The sequence below is a fragment of the Anopheles moucheti genome, chromosome 2 (assembly GCF_943734755.1).
Source record: "Anopheles moucheti chromosome 2, idAnoMoucSN_F20_07, whole genome shotgun sequence".
Classification (NCBI taxonomy): domain Eukaryota; kingdom Metazoa; phylum Arthropoda; class Insecta; order Diptera; family Culicidae; genus Anopheles; species Anopheles moucheti.
This window is the reverse complement of record NC_069140.1, coordinates 66881466-66896965: the sequence shown is the minus strand read 5'-3', so window position 1 is coordinate 66896965 and position 15500 is coordinate 66881466. Positions and strand designations below refer to the sequence as shown.

Below are 15500 nucleotides of genomic sequence, written 5' to 3'. Positions count from 1 at the left end.
GAGCCAACCTCCAGAGCATTTTCCTCTCAAGCGTGGCAAACAGGTATTTGTTGATTTTGGACGTAATCGTAGAGTCGTAGAGGCATGTGTAACTACTTGAATTGTATAGGACTGTATTTTATATAGTCACAGTTTCGATCGTCGCGAAATATGTTTTGAGTGCAGAAGTGTCCCAAGACTGTAGAATGATCAGATGGTAGTGTCAGTCTATGGCATCAGCGTAAGTTGCAGGATATGCTTAAACACTTATGATCCCCTCCCCAAGATATTCTGAATCAGTTATTGATTCACCAATTCTCTCTCCAGAAATTGGTTCACCAACTGGTCGATTTGTATTTTCAGGAGAGTTCTGTTTCGGGGTGAGACCTGCATCATCTTTTCACGCAGTAAGGACTCGTAGTGCATCTCTGGTTGATTTATTCGGTACAGAATCGCACGGTTCATTTGGACCAAAGATTATAGTGCTTCACTGCATTCGTCATCGATGCGGGAATTCCCCTCGCTTCGATTTCGCCGGGTAGAGCGTACCGCCTATTACCGATGGGATGGGCCTTCTTGGTGCTCTTCCTCCGTGATGGTGTCTTGATACACCTCCTCTTCAAACATCTCCGCCAACTCCTCCGCCAACATCTGCTCCTCCAACACCTGCTCATCCAAAATCTCCTCCTCCAACACCTCTTCCAGTGCTTCAACCTCCAATTTTGCTTCGTCCAAACATTCTTCCATTAACACTTCAATTTGTTATGATGGATCGACACGTTTTGAAGCAGGCTTCAATCGGGTTTTCGGTAGCTAGAAGATGAAAAAAAAAACGTTAGAAAAGATTTGCTATTGTTTTGAAAGTTATAACCCAGCGAGCAATTCGACCACGCCTATCCATTTTTTCTCAAATCTCTCGTTCTGGCATACATGCGACGCGAGATAAAAAATTGAACACACACAAAATCACGGTACGCCTTCGATCGCCCGTATACGGACATCGCAACGCACTAACACATTCAAAGCGACCGACCGACAACGCGTGTGTCGACAGGTACCTATGTACTGTGCTCGCGTCGGTCGAGTTTACCGACTCGAAGCAGAACTTCATTCAAAGCGTCCAACAGCGTACGTGCCTATGTACTGTGGTCGCGTCGGTCGAGTTGACCGACTCGAAGCAGAACTTTATTCAAAGCGTCCAACAGCGTACGTGCCTATGTACTGTGGTCGAGTAGGTTCAGTTTGTTCGGCTCGACTTCGAATTAACCGCTTTTTCAAAGCGTCCAATAGCGTACGTGCCTATGTACTGTATGTCGTGTAGGTTCAGCTTGTTCGATTCGAAGCCGACATATTCAAAATCTCATTAAAAACGTCCAACTGACCGGCGTGTGTGGATTTCTGCATTTAATCGAACTTAAATTGTTATTTACTTATAAACCATCGGTTTTAAAGTATTGGCAACACTTTAAACAAACAATTGGTACACTTTTTCCTAACATAAAGAAAGACAAGCGCACAAATTCAATGATCAAAACTAGGTATAATTTTATACATTCGTAGGCATTTCTTTGTGGCGATCGGTAACACACTGGGGTATTTAATAATAGCAGGAAAAGTTTAAGTGATAGATACATACATTGTTCTACAAAGTGGTTAAGAACAAGAAATCTAGTTTTTATATAAATATCAGTGGTGTTCGTGTTTGCAAAGATTTAAATCTTAAACAATTTTTTTTTTCATTAAAGAGTGTCCCCGAAAGTATAAGCACGATTTCTAAATGACATTTCTAGTAAACGGATGACGTAAATCAGCTGATTCTTGATATGTTTGATTGTTTGCATTCAGAGCTACAAGCTAGTGCATTAAAACTATTTTTTTCAATAGCGTCTGTTGAAATGCGAGGCATATCCGTCGAAAATCTCAAAAGTCTCTGCACAAATGGTGCTCGACACCTAACATTTCGCTAAATCAATTTAATTGAATTTAAAAACGTATAAGAAGCCAAACAAACCTAAACGGAGGACAAAACAGGCCGCATGCGTTAAATATCGGGCTCGGAAGCTGTACGACAAGCTGCTGTGCCGCCAATCTTCATGTATCGTGATGGACGATGAGTCGTGCGTAAATTTTGACTTCAAAACTCTTCCGGGTGATCAATATTACACCGTGCTTGAAAGCCAGGACGTCGAAGAAGCAGACAAATCTATATATATCGAAAAATTCGGAAAAAAGGCGATGGTGTGGCAAGCCATTTGCGAATGCGGGGTGATGTCCGAATCGTTTGTGATAACGAAGACAATGAGGACCGATATCTACACCCGGGAGTGTTTGAATCGACGTTTGCTGTCCATGATACAAAAACATGCTGGTCCAGCAATGTTTTGGCCGGATTTGGCCTCTGTCCACTATGCCAAAGACACGATCGCATGGTATGAAGAACATGAGGTAAGGTACGTGCCGAAAGAAATGAATCCCCCGACATGCCCTGAAGCCAGACCGATTGAGTTATTTTGGGCGCAAACCAAGGCACACTTGACAAAGCAAAGCTGCAGAGCACAACGACAGTTTTCAATAAGACTGAAAGAAAGTGTCGAAAATCGTTCGGGACAAGTTTGTGTTGAGCCTGATGGGAGGTGTCCGATCAAAAGTGCGATCATTGGCATACGATTAAATTTTTTAAATTTTTTATAGCGTAGCTATAGCGTATCAGCTTACTGCAATACGTAGATGATTTTGCGATAATAAAAACGGGACTAACAATAAAAACCGTAGAAATCTCTCCCCAAAGATCGGTAAATGGGCTGACACAAAAATTAAAAGACTTGAACCTCGACATCAACAAATTAACACTCGACTTAACACTTGTGTATATATATGATTTTCCCAAGGGACAATTTAAAAGCGAACTTTCACATAGCAGGAACTAAAATACTCACATACTAAAAACCAAACTTCAAAACAGCAATCATGCACAAAAGCTCTCTGTCATAGAAAAATCCTATAAGGAAAACATAAACACACTAAAACAATTGCAAAACAAATTTTAATTACCTAAATAATAACTACCCACTACCTACTAACTACCTAATAATACCTCGATATAAGGATTAACATACCAGGCTTAACCGTAGGCAAAACAATAACAATTCCACTTTGGCTTATCAACTTACAGGGTTTTACACTTTAGTTTTGACTGGCAGCACACATTTTTTTACGCGCCGCACTCGATTTCTTGTCGCCGACGTACATTTTTGATTGCAAGCACCGGATTTTGATCGGAAGCATTTAATTTCAATAGCCCGATTCTTGATAACTTTTTGGCCGCGTGTTTATAACGCCCCTTGTGAATGATTTGTTTTGAGTTTGAAACACTTGTTTATGTGCAATATAAGTAGGAACGGGTATTAAAAAAAATGCAAGTTCCTTTATTCTATTTGCATCCAACATCGGACAGTTCCCGATACAGACTGACTCGCTATCCTCGCTAGCTCCTCCTGACAACCGTGTTGCCAGCTATCGCCTCAACTGTCACCAAGGACAGGGTGATTCATTCCCTACATATATATACAGGTACAATGGTTTGTCTTCTTCTTCGCCGATAGTTTGCTTTACATCTGCACATTTGTGAAATGGCTTGTTATCCATAATCATACAAGAACGATTGATTCCGCTCGTTCTTTATATGTCCTTGAGCTCTATAATAAATTGTTTGTATAGCTCGCGGTTTACAGCTCTGGTATGCGCCTTGTAATCCACTATGCCATTCATTGCGCATATATTTTTCGATCTCAACTGTGGCACTACGATGGTTGGAGTTGTTCCCTTCCGTGATCGGCCTTGCGATGTCTGCATGCTTAGATTTAATCCTACTTCTTCGGGGAAAATAATGCCGGTTTTGGTAATCTCCAGTGCCAATTCATAAAACATAACAGCACACGACCTACGTTCCGCGATAGTATCTTCTGTGTTATGTCGTTCGGTTAAGTTGTGGATTCTTTTGAAGGTATAGTTCAATCCTTTTATTTGTCGTGCAATTGTTGTACTGACAAGCACGTCGTATTGGTTATACACCTTCACCGCCAACGCCTTCAATGTCAATGTGCAGTTGTCATCTATCCACAAGCGAATGCTATTTACTGCATCATTTGGCAAGAGCTTAGGACGTTTTACAGCCGCAACCTCCCATGTCTTTTGATACTTCTTAATAATGCTGTAAACTGTTCCTCGATTAATATTTCGCATTTCTGTAATATCTTTGCCGGATGCACCATTTTCGTACGCTGTAACAACACGGTTTCGATCTTCGTCGTAGTTTTGTTACGGCGTCGAGGAACTGCCTCCTATGTATCCATGTTTGCTGTAAGATTATCATCTACACAGAATTATCGCCTTGTTGTATTGCAAGGATAAAATATACAGTATCTCTTTGAAATGCGTAGTTTGAATTGTGTTTGAAATGTGTTCAGGTATCACAACGTGTTACACAATTCAACCATTGTGAACATTATTGTTAGCAGCAGCATTATTACGTGCGAATATTTGAGGTTTATGCAAAATGATTACACCGCTGCAGCGTGAAAAGCTCTGCAGAAGATTAGAAATCTGCCGCAATTCTGTCGGTTAGCACAATTTTGCAGCTAGGTTGACCCAATCCTAGGACATAGGTTTATCTCCAAGGATCCATTACTGTACATTTAAACAAATCTGTTGAATACATTCAATTAGAGGGATTTGGGCATAATACTTCAAATACGTAACTCAATACATGTTTTATAAACCTTCTCATAATTCATTAAATATATGTTGCAACAAAAATCATCAAGTATGCACTCGATCGATGCACTCATCGATGAACGATGCAGCGCCATCAAGCTCTATTGCTAAGTCGCAACCTGGTTTCACTACACCTTAAATAACCCCACGGACAAATCATTCGTTAAGCGGGCTTCACAGGGGCTTCACTCGGTCCTAGTGAAGCCCCTGTGAAACCAGTTTAACGAAGAGCTTTTTGCATGCATGCATGGAATAAAAAGGGGTTATAGATCCCTTCGCGAAATGCAGGAGATACAGCATGGGGTCGTAGAATCTTTTTGAATCGAATCTTTGTCGAATCTCTTCTTTTTGATTTGTAGTTTTTTTTTTATTAAAATCGGCTTTACCTTTACTTCCTCCAGCGTTTCTTTTATCTCGTCTTCAGCATAGTCTGAGAGGAAAAGCGCACTATTTTTGTTGTTTGTTCCACTTCTAGTTTATGCATATGCCACGCAGCGTTGTGCCATATGTCAACTCAGCTACAGTTGAACCGATATCTTTTTTAACGGCTAATTCATCCTTAACAATAAGAGAATTAAATATACCCGGAACGAAAACAACACTGTTTTGCGACACATCTACACGAAATATTAGGCCATTTGTTCCCTTGTCGCTAAGGAAGCGTATAATAGAAAAATTGCACAACACATCACATCCGGGAGTACGAGCAACCACACACTTGGTTTGCGAAAGATTCGTTTGGCCTTCTATACGAAAAGACTGCAAACACTTCGCCAAACACTGTTTAGTATGCCAAAAAACAAAAATCACACGACACAACCATTCTCCGATACAACACATCACTGTACCAGACCATAGGTTTTACCACGTGCACATGGACTTAATAGGCCCACTTCCACCATCCGAAGGAAATCACTATTGTCTAACAATGATAGACAAATTCACTCGTTGGCCAGAGGCAATCCCTTTACCAAATATGACCGCAGAAACCGTTACAAAAGCGTTCGTTACACATTGGGTATCAAGATTCGGCGTGCCCTCAAAAGTAACAACAGATCAGGGCAGACAGTTCGAATTGAAACTATTTAAACGCATGTTCGAATTATTAGGGATAGACCATTTACGAACAACACCATACCATCCGCAAGTTAACGGGCAAATAGAAAGAGTGCATCGGCAATTAAAATCCGCAATAATGTGCCACAACCGCGCGAAATGGACTGAGGCACTACCAATCGTATTGTTAAGATTAAGATCAACCGTTAAAAGAGATATCGGTTCAACTGTAGCTGAGTTGACATATGGCACAACGCTGCGTTTACCAGGCGAATTTTTTGATGTTAGTAAACAACAACCAGACGCGACACCAGAATACGTCATTAATGTAAAACAAATGATGAGCAAGATAAGGTCTACACAAACTCAGCATCATAACAAAAACAATTCGTACGTACAAGCAGAATTAGGATCATGCACGCATGTGTGGCTGCGTATCAATGCCGTTCGTCCCACACTAACAGCGCCGTACGACGGCCCGTTCTCGATAGTAGCAAAAAAAGCGAAAACATTCATCATTAGTGTTAGAGGTCGAAACGTAGAGGTAACTATCGACCGTTTAAAAGCAGCACACATAGACGCAGCGGATCAACCTATTGCACAAGAAGATCCTCTCCCGATAAGCACTACGACAGTGCCTGACGAAAAAAAGTACACCACACGATATGGTCGCGTGACCACAATACCACAACGATATTGTTACTAAAGGGGGGAGTGATGTAGGGAACTGCTCGAAAGCAGAAACTAGGTAACTGCTCGATGCAGCATGCAATCACCCGACGTATGGGAGTAAACCTAGCGCGTAAGGGAAATGTCCTTACGCGCCAAGAAGCAACAAGGATTAAAAAAGCTCTCTTACCATCAGAACGCCGAACGAGTAAGTTGATTCTCACGACCATCCGTAAACGCCGAACGACTATAACTAGTGCTAACCCCCAAATGCGTATAAAAGTGTGTATGTGTTCTGCTGAACTCGTCTACCACATTGCGGAAGTATTAATGTATGTAATTTCTTGGGAAAGCGGGATTTGTTGTCGTCTAATTTCTCTAGCTCCTTTCATCGTTAGTCTTTGTTTGATTTGTATTTTTTTATTTCCACTTCATCAAGGTATATTGGGCATTGTCTGTCCAAAGTACTGTGATCTACTTCACATTCAGGGTATTTTGGGTTTTTATTACAAGCGCTTTGTTCTTCGTGATATGGCACCGCGCAAGTTGCGCACTTTTTGTTTCTTTTGCAGATTTTTTTTAATGTCCTAATCTGAGACAGGTCATGCACCGTAACGGTTTCGGGTAGTACTACTCAACTTTCACATCGTAGTAATATGCTACGTTGATTTTTCTGGGCATGTTAACGCAGTTAAAGGTTAATATAGCTGTATTGGTATTTTCGTATTTGCCGTCCTTCTTTTTCCTTTTTACTATGCATACCTCTTTTACCTTTTCGTCACTGAGGCCCTCGAATAGATCTTTATCGCTGATATTTGCGATAGCATCGCACTTTATCACTCCTTTGGATGTATTTAATCTATCAAGCTCTCTCACTTCCACGGGCATGTCTAGATTTAGCTTCATCTTTGTTAGTGTTTTTGCTTGATTCCTGTTCTTTACTAATATTGGTAGATTTTCGTCTCTCATCATAGAGACTTTTTTGGGAATTTCTCCTAGTGTGGCTTCTGTGGCTCCGCGATATCGTTCCTAACGATAGGAACCTATCGTTCCATAGACAGCATCGGCTCATAAGCCGAAGGCCGATTCGCCCCGGGGTCTTCGACGCCCCCGATAGTTTTTGACATTAAACTACTGCTGTTTTATTTTTCCCGTTCTCTCCCTTTGAAAAAAAAAAACAAACTGTAACTCATATTGTTCAAATTCCTTACTCCGTTCTCAGTAAGCCTTTATTCTGATTATTAATCCCTAATATCAGTACCGGTCGGTTTGAAGTCACACTGTCGAATAATGCATGTCCATCTACTTTTTTAGACATATGAATCCATTTTTCGCAAAATTTGTAATTGTACGTGCTGTTATTGCTTTATTATTATCAGCAACATTATTGTATTATGCGATTTCGATTGAACTTTTGAATTATAACGAAGCAACATCATTAACGATGGTGAGTAGTGATGGGTCGGGTGATTCTATGGTACCTATCGCGAAGCCAGTCGTTACAATTTATCCACCTACTTGGTTTTATCAACCAATATACCCATGCTGCAAAGAACCCGCGAAAAGACCGATTCTTTGTGTTTATACTACTAGTGAGTGTGTTTTTTGGCCTCCGCTCGGGATGGCACCTCCAGATGGAATGTTAATTCACTGTCATATCAGGTTGTATGTATACAGAGTTCATGCAAGGTGTATTCATGTAAGGTGTGACCGTAGAAAATAATTCTAAACTAACGTTACAGTAAGCGAGTTCATTTATTTCAAAATCATTTGTACGGCATATGGAGTGAAAATTCAACGTTAAATTGTACTTACAGTTGATTTCATAATTTATCGTACAAGTTTTATGCACAATTAGACGATTTTTCAACAATTTCCTATTTTAAGCCAACAACTGTGGGCGTTGCTATTGTTGATGTTTGTACCATGTGCGTTGTTTTGGCTGTCATGCCATATGAAGCTCGAGAAGAAGACAAAAAAGAAGACCATCAAGCTCGTGTTAACAACACGAAGGGAAAGATAAACAGTTAAATAAACGTGTTTTTGTCGGAAATAATTTAAGCAGAAGTAAGCTCGATTGTCATATGCAGTATTGATTCAATTATTCCTATCCGTAAATAGGACTCGTACTTTCTCAAGAGGATGTTCCGTAAAGTTGGGTCTATCCCCAGGAAAGCGAACATATCTTCTGTTTCTGACACCAAATCCGGGATATAAAGAGCAGGTATGCCAGCAACTGTGTTTATATTAAATAAGCCTAATGCCCGTTTAAATTCTTGTTCTATGCTCTTGTAACATAAGCTGTTTTTAATCCAATCAGCCTCCAATCTCCAATCGACCACATCAGAGAAATGTCCCTCCGGGAGCAATTCAAGGTAAACAACGTAAACTTCCGAAGTGAAGGATCCACTTATCCCTGTTTGTGTTAGATAGACATGTCTAAAGTGCTTCATCATGTGGTTTACAAATCGTCCTTTAGAGTGGATGATATAACTTAGACAAGTTTTGAATATCAAAGTTCCCATCGTCCGCAGGGTGCGATGTAGATTGCCTAATATCTGGTCTTCTATTCCCCTACTCATTTCACGATCGATAACTTGCATGTTCAAAATAATCAAGTCTGTGTACATATTTTTCCGGTGAATAAGAGATCTGAATGACTTCCATGCGCCCTCCTTTGAGAGATCCGATGGTTCCTCCCAACATGTATTGAGGTTTACACATCGATCAGACAATTGAGTTGACATATGGGGGATTGCCGAAGGGGGGCTAGGAGTGACTCCTCGTGTTGCCATTCCATGTTGACAAAACAGATTATTGAATATGAATCTAGCAGTCAAGTTCCGACGTGCGAGTGAAGCGGAAATACCGCCAGATCCATCTCCTCCAGATATAAAGTCTTTGTAAGTGATCTTAAACTTGTCTAATAAACCTCTTATTTTAAGATAGGATCCTGTCGCGAGCTGTATGATTCGAAGTCTGGATATTGTTGGATCTCGAATATCCGGTACATTGGGAAGGAGCCCCCATATATCATGCTTGATACGGGTCGGTATCAATGCCAGAGCCGAAACTGATGTTGTATAACGCTCATAAAACATGGGAATCAGATTGGCCATATCTGCAGGTGTCGGTGGAATCATATCCTTGCAAGCATGGCGAACCTCTTCTGGACACAAGCAGATTGTGACGCGCGTGGGGAGTGAGTTGATAAGAGTGTCATCTGCATCTTTAGATCGTAATGCGATCTCATCTGAACTTATGCTGCGTAGTCTAGTCAAGTGGTCTTTTGACATAACCCGATGTAACATAACCGTCAGACATTCTGTGGACAAGATGTAGGCTCCCGCAACAGAAGCCTCCAAGAATTCCGAGAAAATCCACAACGGACTGGCTAAATGATGTTGCAGAAGATTAGTCTGTTTGACATGGGGGTCGTCCTGGCAAGCTACCTTAGGTGTATGTTCAAGGAAATCAGACTGTTTTAGAGGATATGATGCCGGGATGTTGTACGGCTGGAGAGTTGATAACTTCATCAGATACCCATGAGAGCACAGGTTCAAGAAGGCAGAATGTGAACACAAATGACTTATCATTTCGTACACGCAACCATCCAATACGTATATGTGGGCTCTGCCCTTCGCCACCGAAGGACGCTTCAAGATACTCATAGCAGCTGCTCGGGTAATCCCAAAAACGATTCCAGGAGTAAAGGCGTCTGGTGTAATCTTCTTACCAATTACAACTGGAAATAGATCAGCTATTTGATCAACTCCGGTAGCAGATTTGTCGGAAAAATAGAACCCGAGAATGCAACCAACTAGCACTGATTTTTCATCATTGTTGACCTGCACCCAATCACCTGCAATCAACGACATTGATGGTCTCTCGCGATACCAGGGCAATTCATCCGGCTTAAACTTGGATAACAACTCAGCCATCCTCGGGAACTCAAATGAGTATGGACTCTCTAGAGTGGGTTCAATGATGGGCCGAACACACCCACCACATCCAATGTGAAAGTGGAAGGTACTGTCCTTCCCCATAAGCTCATGTTTTGTAACTGAGCTAACTTGGACATGGATAAGAATTGATTGAAACATACAGTCATAATTAACCTCTTTAAGAGAGACTAATGTATCAGATGTTGTAGGGTAAAACACGAGTTTTCTCAACTTTGTAATAATAGCCAAAACTGCGTGCTTTCAGGTTCGTATGTATAACGATGACTACTCTCGTTTATTTCTAACAAATACAACTAAGTTCGCTGGTCGACTGTTTAAGTTCGTTGGTCGACGAGTTCGATAGCAGTTGCTATAAAAACGCAATAACTCATCTATAATAATAATAATTTCTCTCTCCCGCTCCACAGCGCAATAATTCACTCAACAGATGTCATAATTCCAAAGATAGCAAAGTTAGGTGCTATACCGGAAAACCCTCCAGTAGATTGTCGATTGCACACAAACCGATGGATACTTGAACCTGATCGCTTGAACCCAGGGGTTATCTCGGGCAAGTATCTTAGTTTCCCTCTCCCACGGCTGAATCAAACTTGTTGTCTCTGATGTTTTAGACCCCAAGTAAGGACGATAAGGTCCACGAGCGTCAAAATCGTACGGATATTTGTCGTTGATTCGAATAGCTACATAATCTGAATATGGGGCATGAGATATACAGGAATTGCAAGATATTGGACTACAAGTGATGTCAGATATCAATTCAAGCGGGTGAGGCACTGTCGCACCTATGATTGGTCCACCCCACGACATGGTACGTAATTCATCCGCTCTGGTGGATGAGCATGGCCATAGGTTATATCTCTCATTGGTATTCACCTTATAAGCCAACTGCAGAATACTAGAAAACTCCGATTCTATCATTTTCTGGTCTAGGCTACGTTCGAGATGTTTAGTTAAGATCGACCGGATGGTACGAGAATTCTCAAACAACCCAATAAATCTACTTGCGATCCCTGAAAAAGTTGCACTCTTAAACTCAAACAAGAATCGAGGAAATCGTGGAGATACAGTTTCCAGATAAGCAGTAAATGCTTGTTCATACTCTTGTGAGACAGCTAAAGTTGCAATTAGGATCTCATTTTTGATGTCAATCCCTCCTGCAACCAATGTCTCGCGAACTTTCCGCTTGATGATGTTAGCAACATTGAGCCCCTTGCTGATATTAAGACTTGTTGGTGCTTCTAACAGTTTTGCAAAATGCTCTGACTTGTAAGGTAATATTCTTGGATACCCGACCTCTGTTGCTATTGATCGAACACTATCTGAGGCTGATTGTAAAGCCACACGTCGCCAGAATGTAAGAGCCTCAGTCACTTGATCGGGGAACTGACGTATCAAAAACCGAGTCAGAGATACGCCTCCAACTCCTCCTAGACTAGGGTCTAAATATAGGTATCGTATTTTGTATCGGAGATCATATTCAACTTTGCGCTTATACTTGAGGTCAACATCTGGCAGCGGACCACGTATCGCAGGGTTGTGTTCTTCTAACAAGATGCGAGCAAAGTTCCCCACCCAGTTGTATTGGATAAATGCATTTCTCGGGCTGTTAGCGAAGTTGCACACGGTTAAGAGATTTGTAACAACTGTGCCAGAAACTGATCCCAATGAAGATACCTGATCATTTGTGGTACACAGACAACGGGATAATCGCTTTTCTGGTAATCCTGTTATCGTGCCGTTTATTAATATTACTTTCCCGTAAACCATGACTTGTGCAGATTGTAATGTTTCATCATGGTTAAAGATAAGGCTGAGCTTTTGTGTTCCTGAGCGAATCGATTCCATGATGATCTGGTTGTTGTTGTGTATTTCCTGAAGATAGTCTACAAGCTCTGACTCGGAACGAGATGAGCGGGTTTTGAAATAACAGCAGATCACCTGATTGTCACCTTGTATGAGGTACTTCATTTCCGTATTCCGAACCTCCGATTGTCTGAGTAAGCTAAAATAATTCACAACACTCCATCCCTTTTGACGCAATCCTTCACATCCTTCCAGCTGTCCCTCCCAACAGACCATAGCATCCGTCAGATTGACCAATGTTCCGTTCTCTACCCGCATGAGATCCGGCCGATCTTTATAGTAAAACAAAATTTTCTCAAAGAAATCATGCGTACGAGTGAACAAGAACGGCAACCCGAGAAATTCTCCCATTGCTCGAAAGATGGGATTGTTAGCTTTCCCACGTTGGAAGTTGTTCCATTTGGTATAATCCACGTGATTTGCGATTGTGATGTTGTCATAACTGTGTGTATTTTGACCCTCAGAGGCAGTATACATCTTCTCAATGACGGTGTTAAAGTCATCTGCCATGGTCAATCCCTTACACAACGGGACAAAATGCATCTTAATCAGATATTCTGCCAATACGAAATACTCACGCAATTCCCAAGACATTAGAGCGAAAAACCGTCTGGACACCTTGAGTTCACGTTCCTTTGCTCGTAATCCTATGATCAGAGCATCCAGGTCTAAACCTTCATCGTTTATCTTCTGAAGAAATGCTTTGACATCTGTTGCTGACCTAGTCATTTGCGAATGCAGAAAAGACAATGTTGGGATTGGCCTATTGTGGTTTGTTGCTGTGACAAAATCTATCAACTCTTGTCTTGTCTTCATAGAGTGAGACTTGTCGGAGTAGATCGCTGTCGGATCAACCACATCAGGCAACTCAAAGCATTCCATCAAAGGAAGATGATGCCAGATGTCTCCAATTCGCCCTATAACATCCCCTGACGGCCATGTGTGGGAGGATATGAATGGCCGCAATGGATGATTGGGGTGAACCAAGGCTAAGTTGACATACCATTTGCGATCTTCTAGCATCTTTTTTCGTAGTACATTTTTTACGAAATCAGATGCTATAGCATTAGCGTAAATCGTGTCAATCTCGGTCTCCAGGGTAGTGTTGGCATGCATAGCCTTTAAGCCCTCTAGATAATCTATAAAGGGATGTCCCCAGAGTCGGAAACTTTCGTACATCGTTAAAAGAGTCCGATAGTCACTCGCTCGGACACATGCTTCAGAGAAATCTGCGATACCTGAGCAGGTCCCCATAATCTCCAGAATCTCCTTACTTAGGTGTTCAGCAAAGTGAACAAAATCGGGAAGTAAGGGCCGAGATCGGCGTGCTCTCTTATGAAGTTATCCCATCACAATGGGCTTCAACATCTTAATTGCTTTGTAGCCATTACTCCCGTGATTTTGAAGAATCTCATCACCGGATCTGAACAATCGGATGATATCATTGTAATGTTCGTCATGGTATTTCGGCCTTTCTTTGAACTCGATATGCTCATATTCTTTGCTTCATAGAATAAAATTCGCCTCCTTTCGTCGCTGGTTATGCCATCCGCAACATATTCGATTAGACTAGCTTCGTCTAGATCAACACGTTGCGCGATTTGCTGCATAGCATATACAAACTCTAACCCCGTCTCGTCTTTCTTCTTGCGACGGGTTGATAATTGCCTGTGTATGTCGCTAGCACGTACACTCGGAGCAAACTCATCGATTAATGCTTTACGCAACGTAGCATAATTTACCACACCTCTTAGGCAGCACCTCGAACAAGACAAAACGGACCACACGACAAGAACAAACCCGTGTAATCATATGGAGGTGCGCTGTCAACTTGTACCGAAAATCCCACACAAACAAGACACAAAACAAACCAGTTTGGTTTTGTCTGGGATGTTTTGTCATACCCGGAGACTATCTATACACCTTGATGTAAAATGTCAAATGTCAACCGCGTTTTCCGTTCGTATGCTTGTTGACAATCGTTAAAAGTTACAACGAGCTTGACCGTTATTTCGAGTGTAAAAATAAAATTACATAAAAATTATCAAATACGAGGTAAGTTGGGTGTGCATTTCTTTAAAAAAATATTGTTAAGTGTTATATATATATATATATATATATATATATATATATATGTATATATTTATATATATATTGTAAATTGTCATACAAGTTGTTTGTATGGTTATAATCTACACTATTCATCAATTACGTTCACGAGATTTCGAGCAAAATAGTATTTAAATTTATCTCGTATGCATATTGCTCGTTGGCTTGAATGATTAAAACGTCGGCTTAACGATGGTATTTCATCTTCCCGAATAATGGAATCAAACCCTTGATATCCCTGACTTTCCCTAAAATCGATACGTATGTTGTGCAGCAAACATGTGGTTTTTACAATCGTATCTACATGATTTGGATTAACTTGCAACTCGGTTTTTAAACATCTCCATTTACTAACCAACATTCCAAAGGCGCATTCAACTGTTCGTCTTGTCTTGCTTAAATAATAATTATATACCCCTTCATCACCGTCTCCTGTTGAGTATGATCTCATTAAATATGTTTTTAATGGATAACCCTGATCTCCTAAAAGCACATACGGCATTTCTACTCCATCTAACATTCTGGCAGGCGGGAACTTCAAAATGTTTTGTTCAATATTTTTAAATGTATTGCTTTCTAAAAACACACCACTATCAGCCCTTCGTCCATAATCTCCTATATCTACAGTCAAGAACTTTCCTTTTGCATCTGCTGTTGCTTGCAAATGAATAGAATAAAAATGTTTATAATCATAAAACGACGATCCGGATGAATTTGGGCATTTAATGAGTACATGTTTGCCATCAATGCAGCCGCATACGTTGGGGAACCTGGTTAGTGTTTCTAACTCTTCGGCGGTATGTTGGAATTGATGCAGAGTAGGATTTGGCATGTGGATATTTCTCATCGTGGTCCATATTGCTTCACATACCTCGTACACAATTATTCCAACTCGTTGATTGGAGATGCGGAACGAATATGCCAAAGCTCTGAACGATTGTCCAGTTGAAAGAAACCTGTTGAAAAAAAAAGTTATTAGTACATTTTTTATATTACAGTCGAACTTCTTAAAAAAAAATGGCAGAACTTGAGAAACCAATTCGCGCGGGAAATGCGGAAAGCCAATTTACCAACTAGGTCGGCAGC

At 41.0% G+C, this 15500-nt stretch overlaps 1 protein-coding gene across 1 annotated transcript; it reads right to left on the bottom strand.

The window, feature by feature from the left end:
* Window positions 1-534: 534 nt before the first annotated feature.
* Window positions 535-15261, bottom strand: LOC128297958 (putative nuclease HARBI1). Its single transcript, XM_053033681.1, has 2 exons — window positions 14676-15261; window positions 535-731 (listed from the first exon to the last, which is right to left on the bottom strand). Exons 1-2 carry the CDS (start codon window positions 15259-15261, stop codon window positions 535-537), a joined length of 783 nt encoding a protein of 260 aa, XP_052889641.1.
* Between the last annotated feature and the right edge of the window lie 239 nt (window positions 15262-15500).